Genomic DNA, 23,004 nt, shown 5'->3' with positions numbered 1-23,004 from the left:
CCAACAAGGCCTGCTTGGTTGCCTCCACTATGCACAGAATGCAAATATTAACATTAAGGGGCCTCCCAGAAGGAAGGACATACTTTGAATGTTCAGAGTAGTTGTGAGCATATCAGGATTTTACAAAGAGAAAACATGTCCCAACGTTTTTTCTGTAGTATTTGTGTTGGATATAAAGGATTAAATGAAGCGTATAACAGAGAGACTGTGATTTTGCAGTTAATTGGTTCATTTAGAAACAATCCAAACACAGATGTTTTGGGACACTTGCAAAGCCACTTGATGGACAAAGACATTTTCTACTTAAGTCATTAATGCACTGACAACATGTACGATAAATATGATTCTTGGGCAACCACAGACGTCAAACATTTTGGCAGGGTTTGACACATAAATGTGCAACCCAAATGAGGTCACATCCACAGAGGATCTCTGATGGTGTTCCTACTTTTCTACTGTGGTGTTCTGCCAATTCCATAATGAAAACACTATTTGGTATTGGGATGGGATCCAAATTTCTTTTAACATTAAAAGTGGGTCAGAAGAACAGAAAGACATCATAAAGGGCTCCTGTAACTTCCTCCAGAGTTGCCACACCGAAGGATTTCATTCATTTAATTGCAGAAGCACTGTGTTATTATCTTAATGTGTACATGAATCTTTAAGCAAACTATTGAGGAAGAACAGAACCTGAAGCTGATAAAACCTACAGCACAGGATGCGCATGGACACGTTTAAAGAGGGATTTAATGAAGAGGTACTAATCCACAGCAGGATGACGGTTATTTAACGTCAGTCCTGTACATTACAAGTGTGAAAGCAACTCACTTGTGGTCCGATTTTTCCAACATTTCCAATGTCCCCTTTCTCTCCCTGTAAGCAGAAAACATCAAACAGTGCGCTGGTTAGTTTCCTGTAATTAAAGAGGTTTCCACCACCATCCTGCCTTGCTACTGGCACAAGACTCACAGGATATTACATGTGTTAAAAGGAACACACACATAAAGTACTGCATGAGACTGTGAGAAATTTTCTGTTGCTTCTCACTGTGGTTTGCCAGTATGTATAATGATGCCCAAAAAGAAATAATTTTCTCTCTTAATTAGGAGCATGTTTACAGCACAGTAAGTCTAGGCTTACTATAAGTAGGTCAAAAACATGGAGACACTGACACTCAGAGGTAAACATTAGACTGTAATTTACGATGAGAAAACCTTGAAACACATAATGTCGTGATCATGGCACTGCATTTCTGGTGGGTTCAAAAGCCAATTACAGCCAATCAAATAAGTTTAGGAAGAGGTCTGGAATGCTGTGGTTTGCTGAAGTAAAATGAATCCGAACTAAGAGTATGGGTAGTATAGAAGTGCTCATTGTAGATAATTGACTTTTGTTTGGAATGAGAGGTCTTTAACATGACTGGAAAGAAGCCAAAGAGAAGAAAATATAGGCCCGTCTCAATGTATTATAACAAATACACAGGCATATTTTTCTGTCTCATTTATATCTCAACTTTTTTATAATTTGTCATGGCAGTTGGTTCAGAAAAAAAATGGTACGTACAACACTACAACAATTTAGCTGTAATGTACATATGAAAAAGCTTATCTACGTACAAATCTACTTACTTCCTTTAAGACGCACATTAAAACTGGACATGAACCATTTAAAATCATTTGTGAATAAGGGTCTTGCAATATGGTTAGTTTGGAATGATGACAGGTTTTACAGTTCACTGCATGTATTATTCTAAACAAATATTGAATGAAAAAAACTATAACAGTAGAAAATGTATAATTTATTCCTTCTCAAGCAAAAAGCTTTTTTAACAGACATTACACATAAACATATTTTTTTCTCTTAGGACACTGAGATATTTTTGTAGATGAATTTTGAATATTATGAATTGTTTATAGTTTCTAAACAAAAACAGTGTGTACCCTTTAGGAGGCATAATTGATATGATTAAGTTGATACTGGGATCCACTTTCAACTCCACAATGTGTATTTAATACATTTTTGTATTCCACAATATTGTGAAATGATATATTCTTACAGAACTACCTGTGAGGCATTTACAAACCTAAACTTTAAATTGGCCACAAGTACAGTAGATGTATCTATTAACATAATAGCAATACAGTACAATAAGAAAGTAGACTCACATCTAGGCCGTCGGGACCAGGTTCACCTATGAAGCCTTTCCTTCCAGGTCTCCCCTACAAAGACAGGCAGCAAGATACACACACACATAATGATCAAAAGATACCAAAGCTCATAACATGTTTGTCACATCATCATCCCAGCTGCTTCCTGATAAGACATTGAAGTGAATTATATCATTCAAACCACCTAAAAAAGGCTATGTGTGTATTTGTGTGTTTATATGTATATGGGAGTTCTTACAGTAGGGCCAGCATTGCCAGGTGGGCCAAGTGGTCCTTCATCACCCTGCAGACACAAAGTACAGTTCATTATACACAATTATTCACAAACATGGACACGCACATACTCTCACATATACACAGCAGAGTCCGCAGCACAGCAGAGTAAATACAGCTGACACGGCAAACAACCAGGCAGCATTGTCAAACAACACGAACAAATGCACACGAAGTAACAATTCCATCTGCATAAACTCTCAACATCAGAGGTCTCAACCGCTCACCTGCCTGTTCTTCTTTATAGAGATATAACATTGCACGAAGCCATGCAAACCTCTTTATCACTCTTTACTAACAGCGATTCCCTTTTTTGGATGATAGCTCATCTTGCGGAGCCAGATAAGGCTTCACTGTGCTACCCCACTCAAGTTTCTGGATAAATGTAATACACTTTAAAAATATACTTCCTTTTGCAGTCTCACAAATTCTTGCAAAATGGAAATAATAGTACTCAAGTACAGTGCCTGAGTAAATGTACTGTTTCTTTACATGTCTATGCTAGGTATCAAAGTTTTTGAAGCTTTGTCTCTGTAATTGAGAATGCTTTGACTGAAGTGCTATGACTCCATCCCAGGAAAAGTGTGTGTGAGTACACTGGCCAACTCTACATCTCTGTGAGCGGTTGCCAGGCCAATGCTGTAACATTCAGCATAATATAAAAGTGTGTGTGTGTGTGTGTGTGTGTGTGTGTGTGTGTGTTGTACACCTGCCAAAGGCTTCTGTTCCTTTTTCAAGTCTGGAAAACTTTCAGCCTTGTTTTTATAAGCACCCAATGAGGAATCATGACTTATCCCTGTGGAACGTGCCTCAAGAGACACTGCAGAGAAAAAAAAAAAAAAAACTCCCACTGGGATCTAAGCTGCAACTCTTTCGAGTTATGACTAGATGTGAAATGAGAAGGGCTATGTTAGTTAATCTTAGACTAAAGATGTGGAAATCCCTTGATGACCCGCATTTTCCACTTTTCTGTATCTTTGACATTTTGAGTCATAACCATGTAGACCTACTGAATTAAGGTGGGTGTTGAATCATCTCACCTGTATTCCTTGTGGCCCGGGCGGGCCTTGGGGCCCTCTGGCACCCTGCAAACCCTGAAACACAACAGAAAGAATGAATGAAATAGATAGATAGAGATAGAGACAGAAGGACAATGACAGAGAGCAAGATAGAGAGATGTTGTTGTACCTTTGGTCCAGGTGGACCGTTGGGCCCTGGTATTCCAATGTCCCCAGGAAACCCCTTGCGAAAACAGGAGGAGACAGTTATTTCACATGTCATGAGTCACATGACCTATTGGTTAAGTTTGATTCCACACATTAGATCAGCTTTTTGTATCGCTGTGTACATTACAGGAGGGGTAGGATTATACTGTACTTGAAATGGCAGGTATTGAGTACGCCTATCAATGTGCTACAGCAGCTCATCTTTGAAAACCACTGAAGGCATCTTGCATTAATAATATATCAGACAGACAGAGGGGTGTGGCCTATAGAAAACTGATGTAAAGATAGTGATGGATAGCTACTGGGCTGATAGAAGCTGAATACCTTCAGGCTCGCCTGTCATGACATAATCACTCATTTCAGAAAATATACCTGCTAGCTGGGCCTATGTGACCTTTGGTCATGTTGTACATGCTTTTCGTGTACTTCGCAGCATCACCAAGGACCTCTTTGACTAAAGGAGAAGTATTCTACATCCAAAACCCAGACATGCTGGGGGAGATGCCAGAACAGGAAACACAATGGACAAACTATTAATGTAGTTTTGATGTCATACATGAATATCAAATGTTTTGGAGCTAGTGAGTTGACTTAATTGGCATCTCTATTACACATACCTTAATTCTGGAGTTATAATAATGTACAAATAATTTAACTCCAGGCCAGGTATGCCCCCAAAAGCAACCCCCCGTAGGCGGCACTTTTCAGTACAATATTGGATGGAACGGATCACATACTGCATTTTAGCCCTCTTGTTTCAACAGTTTTTATGTCCAATCTCAGGATCGCAATAATACAGGCCATTTAAAGTAAAGAGTTACAGATGCAGCCACCTAGAATTGCCTGCTGGTCTGTGACAGGTCCTCGCTTATCTGAATGGACTGAATGGATATATCTGGCTGGCAGCTGGCTGGCAGATCGCCGTAGGCAGCGATTCTGAGTGGCTGGTACTGTATGTCCAGCAAATGTCATTGACCTGGTAGTTCAATTGCCTTGTTATATTTTCAAATATCTAATATGCAAGTGAATTTTTTTAATGTCATAAGTTCACCAAAAGGTTGTCTAATGACCAAAGTGAAAGGCCATTGTCTGGGAAGACATTGGGCCTCATGTAAGAAACACTCTGTTCTTAAGTGGCATGTATGAATGATGAATGAATTTGTGGCATTCACCAAATTTTTCATACTTAGAATTTTTTCTTAGGTATGAACAAAATTCACAAGTGATCCAGACAAAAATAAAATATATAACTAAAACAAATTTAATGTAAAATTTAAATTCTGTTCTGATCATTATTATAGAATGCAAATTTACTGAGAGATTTTTAGATTTTATTATTTTTATTTGCATATGGCTAAACTTGTTTGCTGATTTCTCACAGTGGGACTTGAAGCTTTGAGTTGTAAAATCCTTCTTTTTAATCTTTGGTAAAAAAAAAAAAACAAAAATGAATGAATGCCAACAAAGGGAGCAGAAAAAGCAGCCTTAAATAGTAATTTGCAGGTGGCATTCATCAGGCTCAAATAAGCAATTTATGACAAGTTGTCCAATTAAAAAGGTTTGTTGAATCTGACAGTAAAAGCAAATCTCCCATTAGATTTTGAGATGTATGAGAGGAAATGCAATGTTCATTGGTGACAGATTAACATGAATAGCCACAGGAAATATAGCGGTAACCTATTATTAAGTATCTTATGTACATTTTTCACAATTTGACCTGATGGTAGTGCTAAATAAAAGCTTGGGAGTGTCTAAAATGTGAATTGTTTGTCCCTGGGGAAGCAGGGATGAATACATCCGTTTGTGCTGTCTACAAGATTTTCATATTTTTTGAATATAAGTAGATTTTTTGCCAGATGGAGGCACTAGAGGAAAGGTCAAGGGATCAAGAAAATAATATAATTCATTCTTCTACAGCAAATTCCATGGTAATCCCTCCCATAAATTTTTAGACCCTTTGTCATGGATCAAAGTGTTGGTCTAGCTGAAATAGTGACCTGACCAGAAAGATCACCAAGTCTCCAACATCATAAGGGATCATTATTTAAGGGCCATGAAACCCAAGCAATGTGGCTAAAACGTGTCAAGATATTTAAGATGGACAGACTAAGTTTTTCGATTCATATGTTAATGAGTGTATTGTTCTTGATTGTCCATGGGGCAGTGCATAGTAGTTGAAAATGTTTCTTTTGCATCTGTTTATATATTCATTTTCAACAACAAAAAGTCACATCAGCCTGTAGCCAAAACAGGACGTATACTGCACGTTATAGCGATGTCTGCATTTATCAGCGACCTGCTATTTCAAACTTCATGACTTCAGTATCTCTCTAATGCCTTTATCTGATCATAATCTTTGGTGGAAGCATCTATAAAAGAAGCCTTGCCTCTGCCCTGCGTCCACCACACTGCACACAGTCTGATAGGAAAGTAAAGATACAGCAGGATGATTGTTTTATAGCTATGTCTGTGTTTGGACTTGCTCACAATCCATCTTTACAGCATAGTACACTTTGCTGAAGTACTGCAGAAACCTTTAAGTAATATTATCTGGAAATGATGCCACTATCTTTTCCATTGACAAAAGCCTTAATTTTCTCTTTTTTTCTGTTTGTTTTCTGACTGTCTACCTACAGCAACATTTTAAAAGGAAAACTTTAAACAAGTTTATTTGGAAATAATCCATGAAACATGTCCTCAGGAATTACAAATCGACCTTCAGTGAAGTTTCATCATTAACCCCAAGTAGAGTATGTACTGTAGATCAACCTTGACTTTACATTATTACTTTTAATTGCTTACTTACAGCACAGTGAGCTACCAACACAAAACATTGGTAATATGATTATGTGTCTGTCACAAATCTGGACTCAAATCACAACCCTTTTTTTTCTGTAAAGCTCTCTGCATGCAACTCCTGCTCCTCCATTCTGAGAAAATTGGTAAAAAAAATAAAATGATGAGTTGAATACAAATGAATACCTCTGGTCCTGTAGGCCCAGGTGGTCCTTGAACCCCCATCTCACCAATTTTGCCCTGTTTAAAATAAAGAGAACACATGAAAACAAACAGAAATAAGAAACTGTGCTTCTTTCACCTCAACTATCATGTTTTTTTGTCTCTGATTTCCCTCAAACAATTCTTCCACCTATAATCACCCCACAGATTAATGTTTATATTTTCATTTCATCATGTTATTCTTTCAACAGTCAGTGAAGTGACCGGGTAAAGTTGACATAGTGGATCTGAGAAATGCTATTACTGACTTAATGTGATGACACACTGTGTTCTTATAGCCTTTTGATATGATGCAACAGCAGCTTATTTACACTCGGTTACAGAGCATAAAGGAAACAACAATCTGAGCACTGATCAGTCACAATATGCTGCACAAATACTTGGTATGTTATCAGGCATCAGGGCTAATTCAGGTCACTTAACCCCTAACACTAAATGGTGCTCTCTCTCTCACACACACATCATATGAAGTAATGCTTTCTTACATTTATCCACATTGTGCACAGTGTGAACATGTTGTACAGCTTCAGTGGCAAAAGTATAGATTAAGTTATTTTTTGCTTGTGAACATTTCATTCGCATGGTACAAACAAAAGCAGTTTGCTAAAACAATAGTGAATTGATTAGGTTAGGGTAGTACAGTGTATCTCCTTGTCATTATATTGGGTTATTACATTAGTTATTAAATGGGGTGAACAGCTATAGCAACAGCTGGTGCTGCATAGAAACTACGGTAGGTGTTCTGGAAAAGGACAACATCTGGTCTTGTTTACAGTACATCCTGAATAACGAGAAGGGAAGTTCCCAATGTTTAATCTTTTTTCTTGATCTGAGCTTGTTTCTGCTGATAAGCAAACAAATTGCAGCTTACAGACATTTATTCCACTTCTTTCTTCCCTTATTGAGGCTCACTATCCACCAAGTATCAGATAAAGCGGATGTGTTGTGAATGTGACCAAACTGGCTTCAGTTTATGAGCTATAGAGTGCAGATCTCATTGTGGTACACTATGTGTACTTGGCTTTGTCTATAAAACCCATAAATACCCTTATAAAATGCACACATACACACATACTCCAACATACCGGTGGTCCAGGTTTTCCTCTTGGACCAGTAGGACCGGGCGCACCAGCAGCACCCTGAAAGATAAAGACAAAACACTCTTAAACTAATCTTACACACCCTATGTGGGTGTGTGTATTTGTTTTCATCCATTTCCATATAACTGAGTGCATGTCTGGATGTGCTCGTGTGTACAAATCCTTATTCACACGGAACTAGCATTATATGATGACTTCATGTGATTAATGAATCAATATCTACACTCATTCAGACACGCACAATGCATTTCTGATTTGTGGAAATGTTTTGATTAATGTTGTCCTGATTTAGCAAAGACAATTGTTTCTCTATAGATTCTGCTATTGTCCAATTGTCTGTCATGACAGGAGGAAAACAGATCATGTTTACATGTTTAAAACAAGGAAAAACAAAAAAAGGCATCAGTTGCAAAAGTATAATCAAGTAGCACATGTCATAGTATGGTGTTGGAATTTTTACTGTTTGCTTTACTACGTTTACTTTTACTAGAAGGTAAGGTCATAACTGTTTGGCGTGGGAATAAAATCTTGAATGACCTTTTTGATTTTTGGTAATAATAGCTGCATGCACTATTATCAGATGGTGTGCATTTGTATGCCCTAAAATCAAACTTGTGTGACAGGAGGCATACCTTATCGCCTTGGTACCCCATCTCTCCTGGTTCGCCCCTTTGTCCCACTTCACCCTGAATTTCACAGTATCATACAGAGATATAACACAACACTACCCTGCCACAGTGATCACAACATGACCACAGATACTTGAGAGACACATGAATTGTAGATACAGTACACGCATGTATAGGCTTCTCTTTTCTGTATTCAAGGTAAATTTAAAGCTAATGAGAAAAAAATAAACACACATTATGCAACAAAACTTGTTAACTGTCAAGACAAGCAGCAACAAATGACCATTTGCAAATAAACTTGGCTATTATGAAGCAATATCAATATTTAACATTAACTTCTATTCTAACACATTTCTACCACCATGATACTGAATTTGAGTTTGTATTAGTGGCTGTGTGACTGCAAAACAAAATTTGTACAGCATCTCTTGTAATAAGTTCAATGTGAGCTGGGCTACTGACACATTACACACAGATACACAGCAATAATATAAATATTTAGATCACCTTATCACCTTTCAATCCAGGCAGGCCGGCTCGTCCTGCTGGGCCCTAACACAGAGAGAGGAGAGGAAGGAGGAAAAGTAAAAGAATGAGTGAGGAAAGGGGAAAGATTTGTAGGGATCAATGAGATATAATTAAAGCCTCAGTGAGTTCAATGACAGAATTCTTTTTGGAGCAGGGAGCCAAGAAAGAGGAGGATGATGAATGATAAAAGTTGAGGCTAAGGAATTTTCAGAGTAATTTGATTTCTAGTGACAAAATTAATATACTGTATGTGCAGAACTTTATTATCAGCCAGATATACAGTACATCAGATAGACTGATAAACATGTTTAAGAGGCCAAACATGCTGACAGCAATATTTCCACCAAGCCTGTGGTGCAGAATGTAAGTGCAGTGGCTGCTAGAGGCTGTCAATTATGCTTATGTCTCTGATCAATGTGGCAATAACTTACTAACATTTTGAATATAGCACCTTTACAATCAAGTTCAAAATACAGGGAAGAATGCAGTCCGGAAATACAGTAAGAAAAAATATCCCATTTAAATCATTTTCTCAGTATATTCCATTTAATTATACATTCATTAACATAAAATAAACAATAATAATGACTTGGTTTTGGTAAAAAACATATATGACTGGAGAATGAATAAATACAGTAGTTGCAGATTCCATCGGTTTAATTTGACAACTAACAACGTTGTATGCTTCCTAAAATTTAGAGCATTTGCAATAGCCAATGTCTAGCCTACCTGAGGTCCCACCATACCAGGCAGTCCTCGCAACCCCTCAGGCCCCGGGTCCCCCTGTGGAGAGAAGGAGGTACACAATTATGTATCATAAATAGACCCACACACACACACTTCTGATACTGGCCCAGGTTTGCTGCTTGACAATGAATGGCATTTTTTCCGATCTCTTCTTGGCAAAGATAATATTTTGACACGGACACTATCTGCTGTTTCCTACACAGTGCATTCCTGTTGCTTACAACTTTACAATAGAACTAAGCCATGCTGGCAGTGTATCCAGTTGTTTTGTATAGCTCTGGCCTTGGCCCTACTCACCACTGCCAGCCCACAACATCCACTCTAATTGCCCGAGGCGAGGTGGGAATGGCTAGAATATGTGGCTGGACTAATGTGTGGCTGGACTGAAAAATACTCTTTACAAGCAGGCAGGCAGTAAAGTTGGCCACCGATTGGGTGGTTTTCACTGACTGCTATTACCTTGTCAGTAGCAATCATGTTGTGGTGACAGTGATGATAATGTGTGTGTGTGTGTGTGCCTAAGTGCAAGCACTTGCACATATATACTATTCACACGCATAACACATATTTGACTAAATGCACCCTTTCTACCAAGTTATATATGGAGGGTTTTCTGCAGCGTTTTAGATGAGCAGTGGCATTGCATCACACATTATTTAAAGAGTATGCTGACTGTTTAAACTGCCATCTAGTAACTACATTGATAACAGGCTCTGACATGTCAGGACGTGTCTGAATCAGCTAAGCAGGCAGTTCACTGATCAATAACAGTTCAGGTTCACAGTAGCAACACACGATTCTGAGATGTTACAAGTTGAGAAAGGCAGAGACAAACTTCACAATCATTCACAATCAGGTGCTGATGTGTGAAAATAGAAAGCAGGTCAGACACTAGGCTGAAGTTGGTTTGGGGATGGCTGGGAGCAGTGCTTACCACCTCTGCTAACCAATTTCCTGAAAGAAACTTTAATATAGACATGAATTCCTTTGCTACTGTGGTAAACATTTTATGAAGAAAACCAGGCAGATTGTTCTTTTGAGGGATTTTTTTTTCACTTTGAGACAGTGGAAAAGGCTTTAAGGAGAAAGGAGTAAAGGTGAAGAGAAGCCTCTGTCAGCATTTGTTCCAAGGCAAGCAGCAGCAAAGACAGTATGTCGTGATTAATATGTTGAAGAAAAGCATAGCGAATAACAATGAATACAAAGACAATTGGAAATCTTGAACTTGCCGTCTCCTTTCTCAATATGTTATATCAAAGTACTGTCTTCTGTCAAAAAAATAGTCGATCTGTCTTTTCCGCCTATATGCAAAGTAAAAATTGCGGTAAGTGAGAGGTGAGTGGGAGGCTTAATATTATGTCACACAGGACATGTGGCTTAAACTAAAAGTCCATCTGGACCCTGTAAGGCTGGTGTTTGATGCTGCGGCTCTACTGTGGTACTGCAGCAGGACAGACACAAATCACATGCGATCCATTAAAAGAGGCACTCAACAGAAAACACATGAAAAAAATGACATGCTGAAAGGAGGAGATAAGCTGAGAGAGACAACCTTCTCTCCACACTTTGGTGTCCACCAGACCAGTCGAAGCGCTCTGGTACACCAACATCCCACACGGAGCCTTTGCTCAAACCGCTGTCAAGACGGAGCCTGACTGCCAGGTGGTTAGAGATCATCCAAACTATTATCTCCCAGCCACAAGTAATTTGATGAAAACCAGATTGTTGCATTCCTGTAAACCTTGTTTCAACACAACCACTTTAGCCTCAGAAAAAAAACAATTAAACATAAAATGCCTCAGTACCCAATGTATCATACACTACACTATATCACACAACATGCCAGTACAACTAAATTACATTGTACGCAGGCCTCACGACACCACATGAAAACGATTAAAAAAAGGGTAAGTGTGGTGAAGCAGTAACAAAACAACACCTATAAATTTTCAAATAACTATTTTTGTCTCCACCTAACCCTTTTTTGTTTTTCTTTCAGGCTGTGAAAGGGTGTCTGGCTGCATCACATTTTGTTGAGTCACACACTGGCACAGACATCAAGTGCATTCCTGAAAGAACACTTGCTGCTCTGTTACTGCTCTTTCTGATTACTTAACTAAAGGTTTAACTTTGTGTAATTGACTTTCAATAAATGAGTGGGTACAACTAGATCCACATGGGTGTGATTGACACTGGGAAGTGAAAATGAGTTTTAGATGTCAAATTAAAGTTCTGTGTGAGATCTTTTCTGTGTCAAAATCACTCAGCTGGAAGGTTGACTAAATATGAATTACATCAAAGACTGGATTAAGGAGGTGTAAGTATTTTGGCTCTCTTGTATGATTACTCAAAAGTACTTACTAGCAGTAATTTGTTGATGTAAAGACAAGCAATCACTACATCAACTTTAATTATTAATAATTAATTTCTCTGTTTCTAATTGTTTTGGGAGTAATTTTTGTATAAAAATATATAACTTTGTAGTTTGCCACGTCCGCTACAAATAATTTTATACTACATGCAAATCATGATCCTGTCACCGGCTCTATGAATCTATTGCTTGTTTAGGTTTTGGTTTTGTGAAGAATAATTTAAGCCAAACTACACATGATCAAACTGTTTGAGAGCAGATGCAACTATGAAGTGACAAAATATGTGGGACACCTTCACTGAAGCTTAATCTGATCAGACCTGTACAACTTTTCTTTAGTAAGACCTATGTATTAAAAATAACAACACACAAATCAAAGTAATAGTCTAATAAAGAAGTAATCAAAGGAAAGGGAGATGACTTGAAGAAGGGACTGTCACAGAAGAGGGTGACAGAAGACAGGCTGGAAGTGAACACACCAATCTGTTGCACGTCATGTCTGTGCTTCACAACTTAAATGGCTCCCTTATCTGGCCACATGAGGTTTTAGTGCCACGGTGCCTTCAGGCATATGACTCTGTTTGTGCCATGACCAAAGCTACTCTGCTACAAATATCACTGTCAAGTTTTTGTCACAGTATCTTTTCAGATATAAACAAGGGGCTTTGGTTCCATCCAGATTTACATTATAATGTTATGTAGACAAAATGGGATACCTGTATGCATATATTTGTAGTGCATGCCATTCATGTCTGCATGTGTGCACATCTGCTGATTGTCTGTGTCACATCCTGTTCTCTCTGCAGCATACAAAGTGATCTGTGGTGTGTCAGGTCTGCCTGAGATCAACAGTACGACATTTTTGCAACCTTAGCTAAATCTCTGGAGCAAGACATACACATGGACAGGTTTTCTACCAACTTCTTTTTCAGTTAATCGGGAGTGACAATGATTTGCTTTTGTAGATGTTGCTACCAACCTTTACAGCAACACATAGTGCCATGACCAATTACATAAGCTGGGCCATTAGTTTGCAACTATGAAATGACACACGCAATAAAACTAAAATATTCAGACGTAGTGAAAAGTTCAGATGGGGTTTACTTTGAAGCTGTGGTATTGTAGATGTTTTGATTGCCCTAGACGTGTACTCCTCTCTATGATAATACTCTTGTTTACGTAAAAACAACATACTTAGTGTCTTAGATTAATGTCTGACTGCGTCAGTAGTAAAGTTGACTTACAGCTAGTAGCTGAGGTGAAGGTTAAGGAAACCCTATCCATCCAGATGTGTCTAGCGCCACACAGAGTGACCCTTCAAGCACCCCAATAAATCCCCATGGTATGAGAACAGCAAACCAGTGTAAATGAAGCTTGAAATGATGGCACAAGAAAGGTGCCGTATAGAGTTTTATCTATTTTGCTGACATGAACGTAGGGATGTTATAGAGGCCTCTGTGAACACTTAACAGACTTAACAGCTGTACATTCAGCGGTAACAAGACAGCATGCTCGTTATTAGGGCTGTGACAGTCTATATTTTTTCTCACTGCGGTGATGAGAGAGAGCCTCCCAAATTGCTATGAAGTCAGCATTTAAGTCCTGTCAATGATTATTTCAAAGAACCGCACACACTGGATGATTACCAAAGCTGAGTACAATAGTTGAATGACTTTTCTTTGGCAGCTAAACACAGGTGTCTTTTTTAATAAGGTATCTTCACTGTACCCAACAGTGAACAATGACCATGAAACATAGATCAATTTTTGGATCGACATTAATAACTGAGGAGTTGTCATTCACTAATTTTGTTGACTAAGGCAGAACAGAATAAGTTTTACACCAGTAGAGTTGCTTGATTAATGGTTATTGTTAATGAGCTTGACTCAAATGATATAAAGTGTCTTATTAACTTTTGTATTGATATAATGCAGTGACAGTCAAAGCTCTACTCTCTATACACCTGCACCACTATATATTTGGGAAATTTGCCAAAATTTCAGAACAATTCTTCTTTTAAACTTCTCAGCTGCAAAAAGTTTTTGGGACTTAAGGACTTTTTGGCACTGTTGTACCCGTGGAGTTAGTGTTGAGGACTTATGTCGTGAGGCCAAGACAGTTTGATTTTGAATTCTGCCCAATTTATATTCTCTTGAGTCCCTGTAGTTTACTTATTGCCTTTCCAGCAGCCAAGCTCTGACAGTGCATGAAATATCAGTAATATAATCTTGGCAATCACCTAAAACAACTCAAAGATTTCAGTAGTGCTAGTCATTAACAATGAGGAAATACTACTGCCATTAAAAACAGAAAAACCTGGCCCAGATGCTACAACAAGTCTAACCAAGAAATAGCTGGCTGCATGAAAATTCACATTCATCACTTGTGGAGCAACATAGCACATCCTGCTATTCATCACCCAAAACCCCAATTTAACCACAGAGATAGACAAGCAGAGATAAAGATGGACAGACAGGCAATCTCAGAAACAAGTACAAGGCAAGACAGGAGCAGAATTGTGAGCAAAGTGAATGACAGATCAAACATAGTGTCTATTAGGCATGAGAAATGTAACACATAAATAAAAAATGATAAAATTGCAAAACTGATACTCACCCTCAGGCCAGGAAAGCCGCTAATGCCAAGCCCACCAACAGGCCCCTGTGAAACATCACAGCAACATCCTAAGTACACAGGACAGGACACTTACAGTATTGCACATTCCACATTCCCAACGCTACAATGGAAACACTATAAGTGTTACATAATTTTTTTTTTCATATGCTAATGTCTAGGATGGAAAAACCACCAAGCTTCTTTATGTCTATAACCCATTAAAATCAATTTGTTAAGGGTGTTCAATAATTTGTATCCTTGACAAGTGAAGAAAAACTCAAAATGATTAGTAATGTCAGGCCAATTTATTTATAACCGTCTGCATGCATACAATTTAATTTAATTTATTTTATTTTTCTTAAAAAATCTGCATCAGACTTGGTGTGAAACATACTGTATATATGTGTCTCAATCTTACCTGCTTTGTTTTTTGGATGTTTTTGTATTAAACACCATAAATACTTTTGTATTTGTGGGGACAAAAGGCCTAAACTACATGTAAAAAGAACACAAATTTACTTATGGATGTATAGGAATCTGAAAAGGTTTATCCAGGAAATAGCCTTGCACTGTGTCCTTGTATGAATAGTCACGATGACTGAGGAAAGTGACAAGCGTGGAGATCCTGACTGAGAAGAGAAAAGTGGAATAGCATGCTGAGATAAAAAAGTAAAGGACAAAAAAAAAAAAGAAGATAACTAAAACCACCAAAAGAAGACGGGAGTTCTCACCTCATCGCCATCAGGACCAGGAGGCCCCCTCTCCCCTGCATCACCCACCACACCCTGTGGGGAAATACATCCACAGTCAGTTTAAGATGGTCAAGTTAAGTCAAGTCAATTTTATTTATATAACCAACTATCGCAAATCACAAATTTGACTCAAGGGACTTTACAATCTGTACAGCATACAGCCCCTTTTATCTGTAGGCCATCAATTTGAATAAGGTCAGACTCCCCAAAAAACCCTTTAACTGGGAAAAAATAGAAGAAACCTCAGGATGAGCAAAGAGGAGGGATCCCTCTTCCAGGATGGACAGACAGACAATGGATGTGTGTACAAAATAAACCAAATTAATGGTCAGGGCAACCACTGTAATTATACTCTAAATTTGCAATATATTGCACCTCTACACAGGTGAAAGAATTTCCAACCAGTAATACATTTTGCTTTGAATTCCTCCCTTTTTTGATATTTTACTTTATTAATTTTCTGTCATGCAAAGCATCCAACCTTTACTTATATCTATAGCTGTTAACCTACACATTGATCAAGATCAAATTTGTATTGACATGGTGTGAAAATAATGCTTATTTAATGAAGCAAGATTAGCCAGTATATTGGTGAGCCTGTGGACTGGCCACAGACTTTGATCCAGTTAGCCAGACAGGATTCAATGTTCCAGAAAAAACAGACACTGGGCTGCTTGCCCGCTTGGCAACTTCAACACAGAGAAGCTAAGGCTTGTTTTTAAAACATTAATTTTTCACAGAGTGAGGGCCCAACCTACACATTCCATCTGTCTCCAACTTAATCTAACTGTATTTTTTGTCAATGCCACCCTAGAACAAACTTGGCTTTGCAGGACCAATTCCAAAATACATGCCATCAAACACTTCCAATTTGATTTGCCACATCTTGAATGGTGTTAAATCCACTAAAGGACTTGTTTTTTTTGTATTTTTCTTTTCTCTCTGCACTGTTTAACCATGGGCCCTTAGCATCCTGCTGCTTTAACACATTCAGAACAGATGCTGCATACAGATGAATCTCCTTAAGATATGCCTGGGGTGTTTGTGGATGTGAAGTACTGCTATTTTAAGATACTTTACACAATATGAGATGGATAATATTTCAGTTTTTACAATCCCCTTGATTTTCCAGATGAAATAACACAGACAATCACACCAGAACCATCCCCCCCCCCCCCCTCCCACTAGCTATTGACAGATGACAGAGGTTTATATTTTTGTGTTTGGAAGTAATTATGAACAATGCAGAAATCAAAATTGATTAATTATTACATGTCTTCCTTTGGGGCCAGGTTTTCCAACGGGACCAGGAATGCCCTAGAAAAGAAAAACAAGTATATAAATCATTTAAATCTGGGGCATGAAACCATGCTGCTCACAGGGATTTGGTATAACAACATGTTTTAGCCACTGGCCTAAAATTAAGAGATTTTCACAGAAGAGTGAGAAGGCACATTTCTCCTATTCTGATCTGCTAATCTATATTATTATAATGTAGGAAAACCTTCTCCTCTAATATTAGCTGGTAAGATAATACCATGAAACTGTGCAGAAAGACACCTAACCTCTTGTGGCCTCTGGCCTCTTGTAAGCCAGGATTCAAAAATCGTTTCAGCACATTAAATTAAAAGTTTGCTTGGCATAAACCAAGCTGGTGTGTAGCAAGCTATAACAGAGCCATAAAAACCAGGAGTTCCTTGAGACTGGAATCTCACAAGAATGAAGGAATGACGGACATCATTCAGGCATGGCATAAATGGAAAATAAAAACTGTCCCCACATTTTTTCCTGAAACCTTATAATTTTGAAGACATAAATGAAAGTTTGAAATAGCTGCTGCCAATTGCTGAAAGGCTGAATTTACACCAAATCAGGCGATGTGGAATTTAAAAAGGGGTAGCGCATTTAGTCTGTGGGGGGCCGCAGGGATGCCGAAGCAGCCTACGGTGAGAAAGTTGAACCAGAATCAGCTTTTGGAGAAACACAACCCAACGTCATGCAGCGGTGGCCAATCACAGCCGGAGATCAGATTGATCAGAGCTGTACAACCCTGCCATGAGGGAGGACACAGACATTACTAGGAAGATGCCCCACACCTCTGAACAACCCTGCAGAAGTGTACCACAATGCCTGATTTGGTCTGAATATATTAGTATAGACAAAAGTATAAGACAAAAGAGGAGAAAACAAATGGAAAGTGTGTATGGGGGGGTTCTGTGAAGTAATGGGAATGAAAAATATCTCCAAAAAGACATGAATCGTAATTATAAAGATCTTGATATAATGTGCACTTAATATAAACAGAAAAAATATCACTCACTTTTTCCCCCTCCAGCCCTGGTGGCCCAGCAACACCAGGAGGCCCAATGAAACCCTGGAAATCAGCAATATGTTCATATCACAATATTATCTGAACGTTATGATATAACTTTACAGCAGTGTGATATTTCATTAGAGTAATCTTACCACAATATTTCTATTCAACTAAAAATTGAATAAATCCATTTTAGCATAAACTCTGCTTACAAACCTTGTGATCATAAAATAGTGATATGATTGATTCAAAAGAATTAACTTAGCCAACAAGTAGCATTTTAACATCCTCATATCCAGGGTGTTAAAACGATCATCATCATACCATCATGGGGGTTTGTTTATACGTTCTACATGTATTCTCTAGGTTTGTGAAACAAATATGTAAGAAGAACCGGTCTGCCTTTATAGAGATAACCCAGAGGCTGGACCAGCCCCCACAAGCAGTCTGCAGCTCTATATCAGGTAGTACGTCAGAAATACAAACTCAAATTCTGGGCAGTCTCTCTGGAGCAAGGCTGAGGGGCTGACACTGTCCTAATCCTTTCAGGAAATGAAGTATTCAGCACTGCTTAAGGAAAGAGGGCAGAATGAGAGCAGAGAGCTACTTGTACTTACACGGACACCTTTAGGCCCTGGGTTACCTTCTGGCCCAGCTGAGCCCTGCAACAAAGGAAAGACTCTGGTGAGGAGGACCCATTGTACAGTACACGCAAGCTCAGTGATTTCACATGGTGAGGCAAACCTAAACACATCAGACTCTGAAATGCCTGATAAAGAGAAGTACAGTGGACTTGAGTGACAGACAGCTAAATGAAAACATGTGTTTTTTATACTTCAAGTTGCAACTTTATATATCCTTGGCCACACTGTGTGCACGCAGTGCACATGGTCTAAAAATCCCCCAAAAAAATCCCATCCACAGACTGCACACATGAATAAACATCAAGAAACCAATTTCATAAATGTCTTCATTTCATTATAATTTCAATGTCATGGTGTATTTTCAATATAGTACAAATAGTAACTGTTTACTGCCTGATTCCAAAATGGGTAGGAAACATGTATAGGGAAGCAGACAGCAGTGTGTATTATGCAGTTATCTTTTTTTATTGCTGTGTATTCTCTGTGGAGTTCTCAGTAGAGCAATGAAGAATCTAAGAGGATCGATGGAAGAACTGGAAGCGTATTTTTGTATTTTTCACTGCACCTGCCTGCCAGGGTAACCTGCAGCCCCCGCTTCCCCAGGAGGTCCTGGTATGCCCTGCAGCAGAGACAGAGACAAACAGTAAGAGAGAGAGAGAGAGAGGGAGAGAGAGAGAGAGAGAGAGAGAGAGAGAGAGAGAGAGAGAGAGAGAGAGAGAGAGAGAGAGAGAGAGAGAGAGAAAGAAAGAACAGTGAATAGGGAGATTAGATGGATGGATAAAGTGAAAGAGGAGAAACACAAACCTCTACCCGCATTGCCAACTGAGGAATAAAACAAGCACTGTTCATTCCAGACAACCTCCACTAAGACAACCCTGTCTATTAACTGTAACTTTCTGCACCCCTCCAACCCACCTCTCCAACATTGGCTCACTCTGCTGTTATTTCAGCCCACTGTTGAAATGACACATTATACTTGAAAAATTCAGCTAATCTGCATTTAAAACAACAATTTCTGTTGATATTCATCATTATTGTCTGACAGCACCATAATAAATCTGTGAGGGTTTTATATTGTTGTAAGGTCAATGCTTTCATTGCCTTGTGCTTCAATTTTGATTTTCCATCATAAAACCAAAAACATTTTTTAAATTATTTTTTCTTATCTAAACTGTGCCAATGACCCGTTAATGTTGTTATTACTTAGTTACGACAGGCCCTTAAAATCGGCTTCTAGGGATTGTTTTAATGGTTTGGAATGGAAATGATATTCTGGTTTGTAAAAGGGCACCTAGAAAGCTGTGCCATTACAAAGAAAAATGGCGTCCTGTAACAGTTTAAAACACTGAGGACAAACTCCTTTAAATTAAATGACAATGTACCTTAACAGTAAAAAGGCGCAATGGCACAGGATCTCTACGACGCTATCATCTTTAGGAACAGAGTGTAACTGACATTAAAGTAACAATCCCAGGAGAAATTAATGGTTTCCTTCCTTCTCTATGCTCAGAGCAGTCTGGTGTGGACATGTGTAGAGAGCCTGTGTAATGCAGCTCGTAAATTGTTAGCATTTTGATTAAGTTAAGACATTTTGACTGAGTTTTTCCATTGAGGAGAGGGGGATACATGAAGGATAAAAGGAACTGATGTAACTGGCTGACAATGCACACAGACACAGCTGTGTGTTTTGCGTGTGTAAGCATATGTGTATTGACTAATCCTGTTTGTGTATGTATGAATGTAGTGAACTGGCATCAGCACAATTACTGTATCACAGATTGTGTCTCCCAATCCTTGAGTTTGATGCTTTTGTTGTTTGACACACACATCCCATCAGTACTTATGAAAATTGCTGAGCTCTGGAAAAATAATACTTGCATACTCTCTCTCTTGCTCACACACACACACACACACACACACACACACACATCATTACTTACTTGTTCTCCTGGCAGTCCCATTGGCCCTGGATAACCTTTAGGGCCCTTAAATATGGAATAAAACACAAGGAAAAACAATCAAACAACAAAAAATGCTTCACTAGGACTGCTAGTGAATCATTTGAGGGAGCAACTGCAGAGTTTGTTGTCCTCACTGTACATCTCAATCAAGCACTATATTTTATTTGTGTGCATCCATCCCAAAATGAGACACTTGAGGGATGGTCATGGATCTAGGAATATCCTCTTTCCTGCAGCCAGCAGTTTGGTACCACTCTTAAGGTCCAGGGCCTTGGTCATGGCCTGTGATGTCATTTTGGGGCTGGCAGGTAGTCATAATACAGTATGTGACATGTGTGTTTTTACCCACCAGTGGGGACACAACTGACCTTAAAACAATAAAATACATAAAGTCAAATATTCAAATAAAAAGCAGTCGGCTATATCCCAGGCTTAGGGGTTTCAATAATCTTGCTTCTATTTTTAAAACTTAGAACATTATTAGGTAATAACAACAAGATGCTGTTGGATCTAGGTTATCCCTATTACAGAGAAAATGACTCATTAAAGCCACATTATTCAATTTGTCATGTAGTGTTTCTGGCTACCAGTCCGTGACCCATTTCGGGTCCTGACTCTTTTGCAGAGTACAGCATGGGTGAGGTTTAAAAAAAAAGGAACTCTAACACATTTAAAACATTAATGCTTTTTGTAAAATGTACACAAAAGTCTATGAAAAAGCGATCTTTGAGGAGAAGTCAACGCATTCTAATCCACAGTCAGTTTTGTACTACAGCCAAATCCCACATTTAGTTAAATAAGCACTTCTTTGTAAACTAAACAGGATTTATTATTCGGTAATCAGAGCTTTTCTTCTCTATTTTTCCCTTGGATGTGATTATCAACAACAGATGTTTACAGCTCTAAAGCACAAGGTCAGGGCCGGGTCAGTATCTTTTTGGGGCAGTGAGAGACCTTTTTGAACTGTGCCATAGATTCTGTAATGTGCTTTCCTAGGTTGTGACACATGAACCTTCACACTCAATAAAAGGCCCACTTGGGGGTAAAGAGCATAGGCCCTGAGTCAGTCATTTCCTCTGAAAATACTTGACGGGGCACCGTTAATGTCCTGGTATATTAAGTTCAGCTACTGCAAACACAGGGATGGCCTCCTGGGAGGCAAGGTGAAGGCCAGCTATGCGGAGACCAGACTCAAAGCTTCAATAAGAAGCTACCTGGACAACTGGGACAACTGTGTAGACATGGCCATCTAGGTGGCAGGGCGACGTAATATAGCAGATACAGAGTCTGCTCTGCTTCAAAAGGCCACAAGTTTAGTTCCAGCAACAGCCATGTGCCTTTTAGCACAAGACATTGAATTCGTGTGCAATAAATTGCTCTGGATTAGAGCGTTAATAGTAACCGGAGTTAACAGTTATACAGGGTACAAATGTGTGTGTGAATACGTGCAAGTTGGTGGACACTGGGAAAATGTCCTTGAGCAATGCCCATGAAATCCTTCTTCCTTTGGCATGACAATTGCTGACCTGAGAAGGCATGGTATATTGTGCATGTCATTGACCCCTTGACCCTGGGCAGGGTGCCTTTCCTCTTTTGGATGACCTTTAACTTTGACCATAAAGCCTATCAGGTTTAAGCAACATAGCAACACATCCCATCCAGCTCTGAAGGTCTGACTGAGAGAGAGGGGCAGCAACACAGATATACAAAGAGACAGAGATATGAAAAGATAATGAAGGAGAGGACACAATCTGAGGTAGATAGATTAAGTAAGAAAGGAGAATTAGCAAGAAAAGCAGACATATATATTTTTCTCTATCAAAATAGAGACTGAGACTGGGAGACAGGCAGAGAGCAGGGTGGGCTGTGGGCCGTCTCTGAGTAACCTAATACTGACCACATTAAGGGCCTGTTGAGGCCTCAGCTCATGTCTGTGGTTAACACTTGGGGGAGAATACAGTGGGAACACTGATACAGCGTGTGTGTGTGTGTGTGTGTGTGTGTGTGTGTGTGTGTGTGTGTGTGTGTGTGTGTGTGTGGTGATTACACACAAATATTCACTTGAATGAGAAAGTGTGTCCAAACTTTTGACTGGCACTGTATGTGTTTGCATGTAAGCATACATTTAAACCAATTTCTAACTTGTGTTTGAGAATTTAAAGATCTTCAGCATCCACTGCTGGTTTAAGCAATTTTACACAAGCAATTTAACAAACTGAATCGTACCGGCAGTCCTGGAAATCCATCCGGACCAGGCAGACCTGGTGGACCTCTGTCACCCTGTTGGAACAAATGAAAGAGAGAGTAATTCACAGCACCATCAAAGGCCAGATATATTTTATTAAAAATTGTTGATCTCACTGCAAAAGTTTTAAAAAGGCATTATAACAATAAAAAATATAACAATAATTGTACACTTAAGAGCAGCATGTTATAAAAAGGAAATTCATCTTATTGTTTCAGGTCTCCTACATTCATCCTTTAGCATCACTGTAAAATATTTTAATGTTTATCACGAGCAGGAAAAAGTAGCTGATTTTTCACAGATGATTTAGATCGACAGTTCAAAGGCGACTTTATGCTTCAGACTGTGTCTACCATCTATTTATATTAAAGAGGTCTTAACTAAACTGCTTCAAAACAAAACCATATGCTGC

At 38.8% G+C, this 23,004-nt stretch overlaps 1 protein-coding gene across 1 annotated transcript in view; it reads right to left on the bottom strand.

The window, feature by feature from the left end:
- The window catches only part of LOC122989232 (collagen alpha-1(XXIV) chain), a 99,863-nt gene that overhangs the window by 40,426 nt on the left and 36,433 nt on the right, over positions 1-23,004 (bottom strand). The window contains exons 7-24 of the mRNA XM_044361985.1: positions 22,574-22,627; positions 20,327-20,371; positions 18,952-19,005; positions 18,360-18,404; positions 17,749-17,802; positions 16,701-16,745; positions 15,408-15,461; positions 14,677-14,721; positions 9,672-9,725; positions 8,922-8,966; positions 8,418-8,471; positions 7,771-7,824; positions 6,650-6,703; positions 3,630-3,683; positions 3,482-3,535; positions 2,407-2,451; positions 2,166-2,219; positions 829-873 (exon numbers count right to left, since the gene is read on the bottom strand). Of these exons, the coding sequence (XP_044217920.1) occupies positions 829-873; positions 2,166-2,219; positions 2,407-2,451; positions 3,482-3,535; positions 3,630-3,683; positions 6,650-6,703; positions 7,771-7,824; positions 8,418-8,471; positions 8,922-8,966; positions 9,672-9,725; positions 14,677-14,721; positions 15,408-15,461; positions 16,701-16,745; positions 17,749-17,802; positions 18,360-18,404; positions 18,952-19,005; positions 20,327-20,371; positions 22,574-22,627 (909 nt within the window). The remainder of the gene's footprint in view (positions 1-828; positions 874-2,165; positions 2,220-2,406; positions 2,452-3,481; positions 3,536-3,629; positions 3,684-6,649; positions 6,704-7,770; positions 7,825-8,417; positions 8,472-8,921; positions 8,967-9,671; positions 9,726-14,676; positions 14,722-15,407; positions 15,462-16,700; positions 16,746-17,748; positions 17,803-18,359; positions 18,405-18,951; positions 19,006-20,326; positions 20,372-22,573; positions 22,628-23,004) is intronic.

This window comes from Thunnus albacares, chromosome 9 (assembly GCF_914725855.1).
Source record: "Thunnus albacares chromosome 9, fThuAlb1.1, whole genome shotgun sequence".
NCBI lineage: Eukaryota > Metazoa > Chordata > Actinopteri > Scombriformes > Scombridae > Thunnus > Thunnus albacares.
Note: the sequence above shows the minus strand (reverse complement) of the source record. Positions and strands in the feature narration are given on the sequence as shown.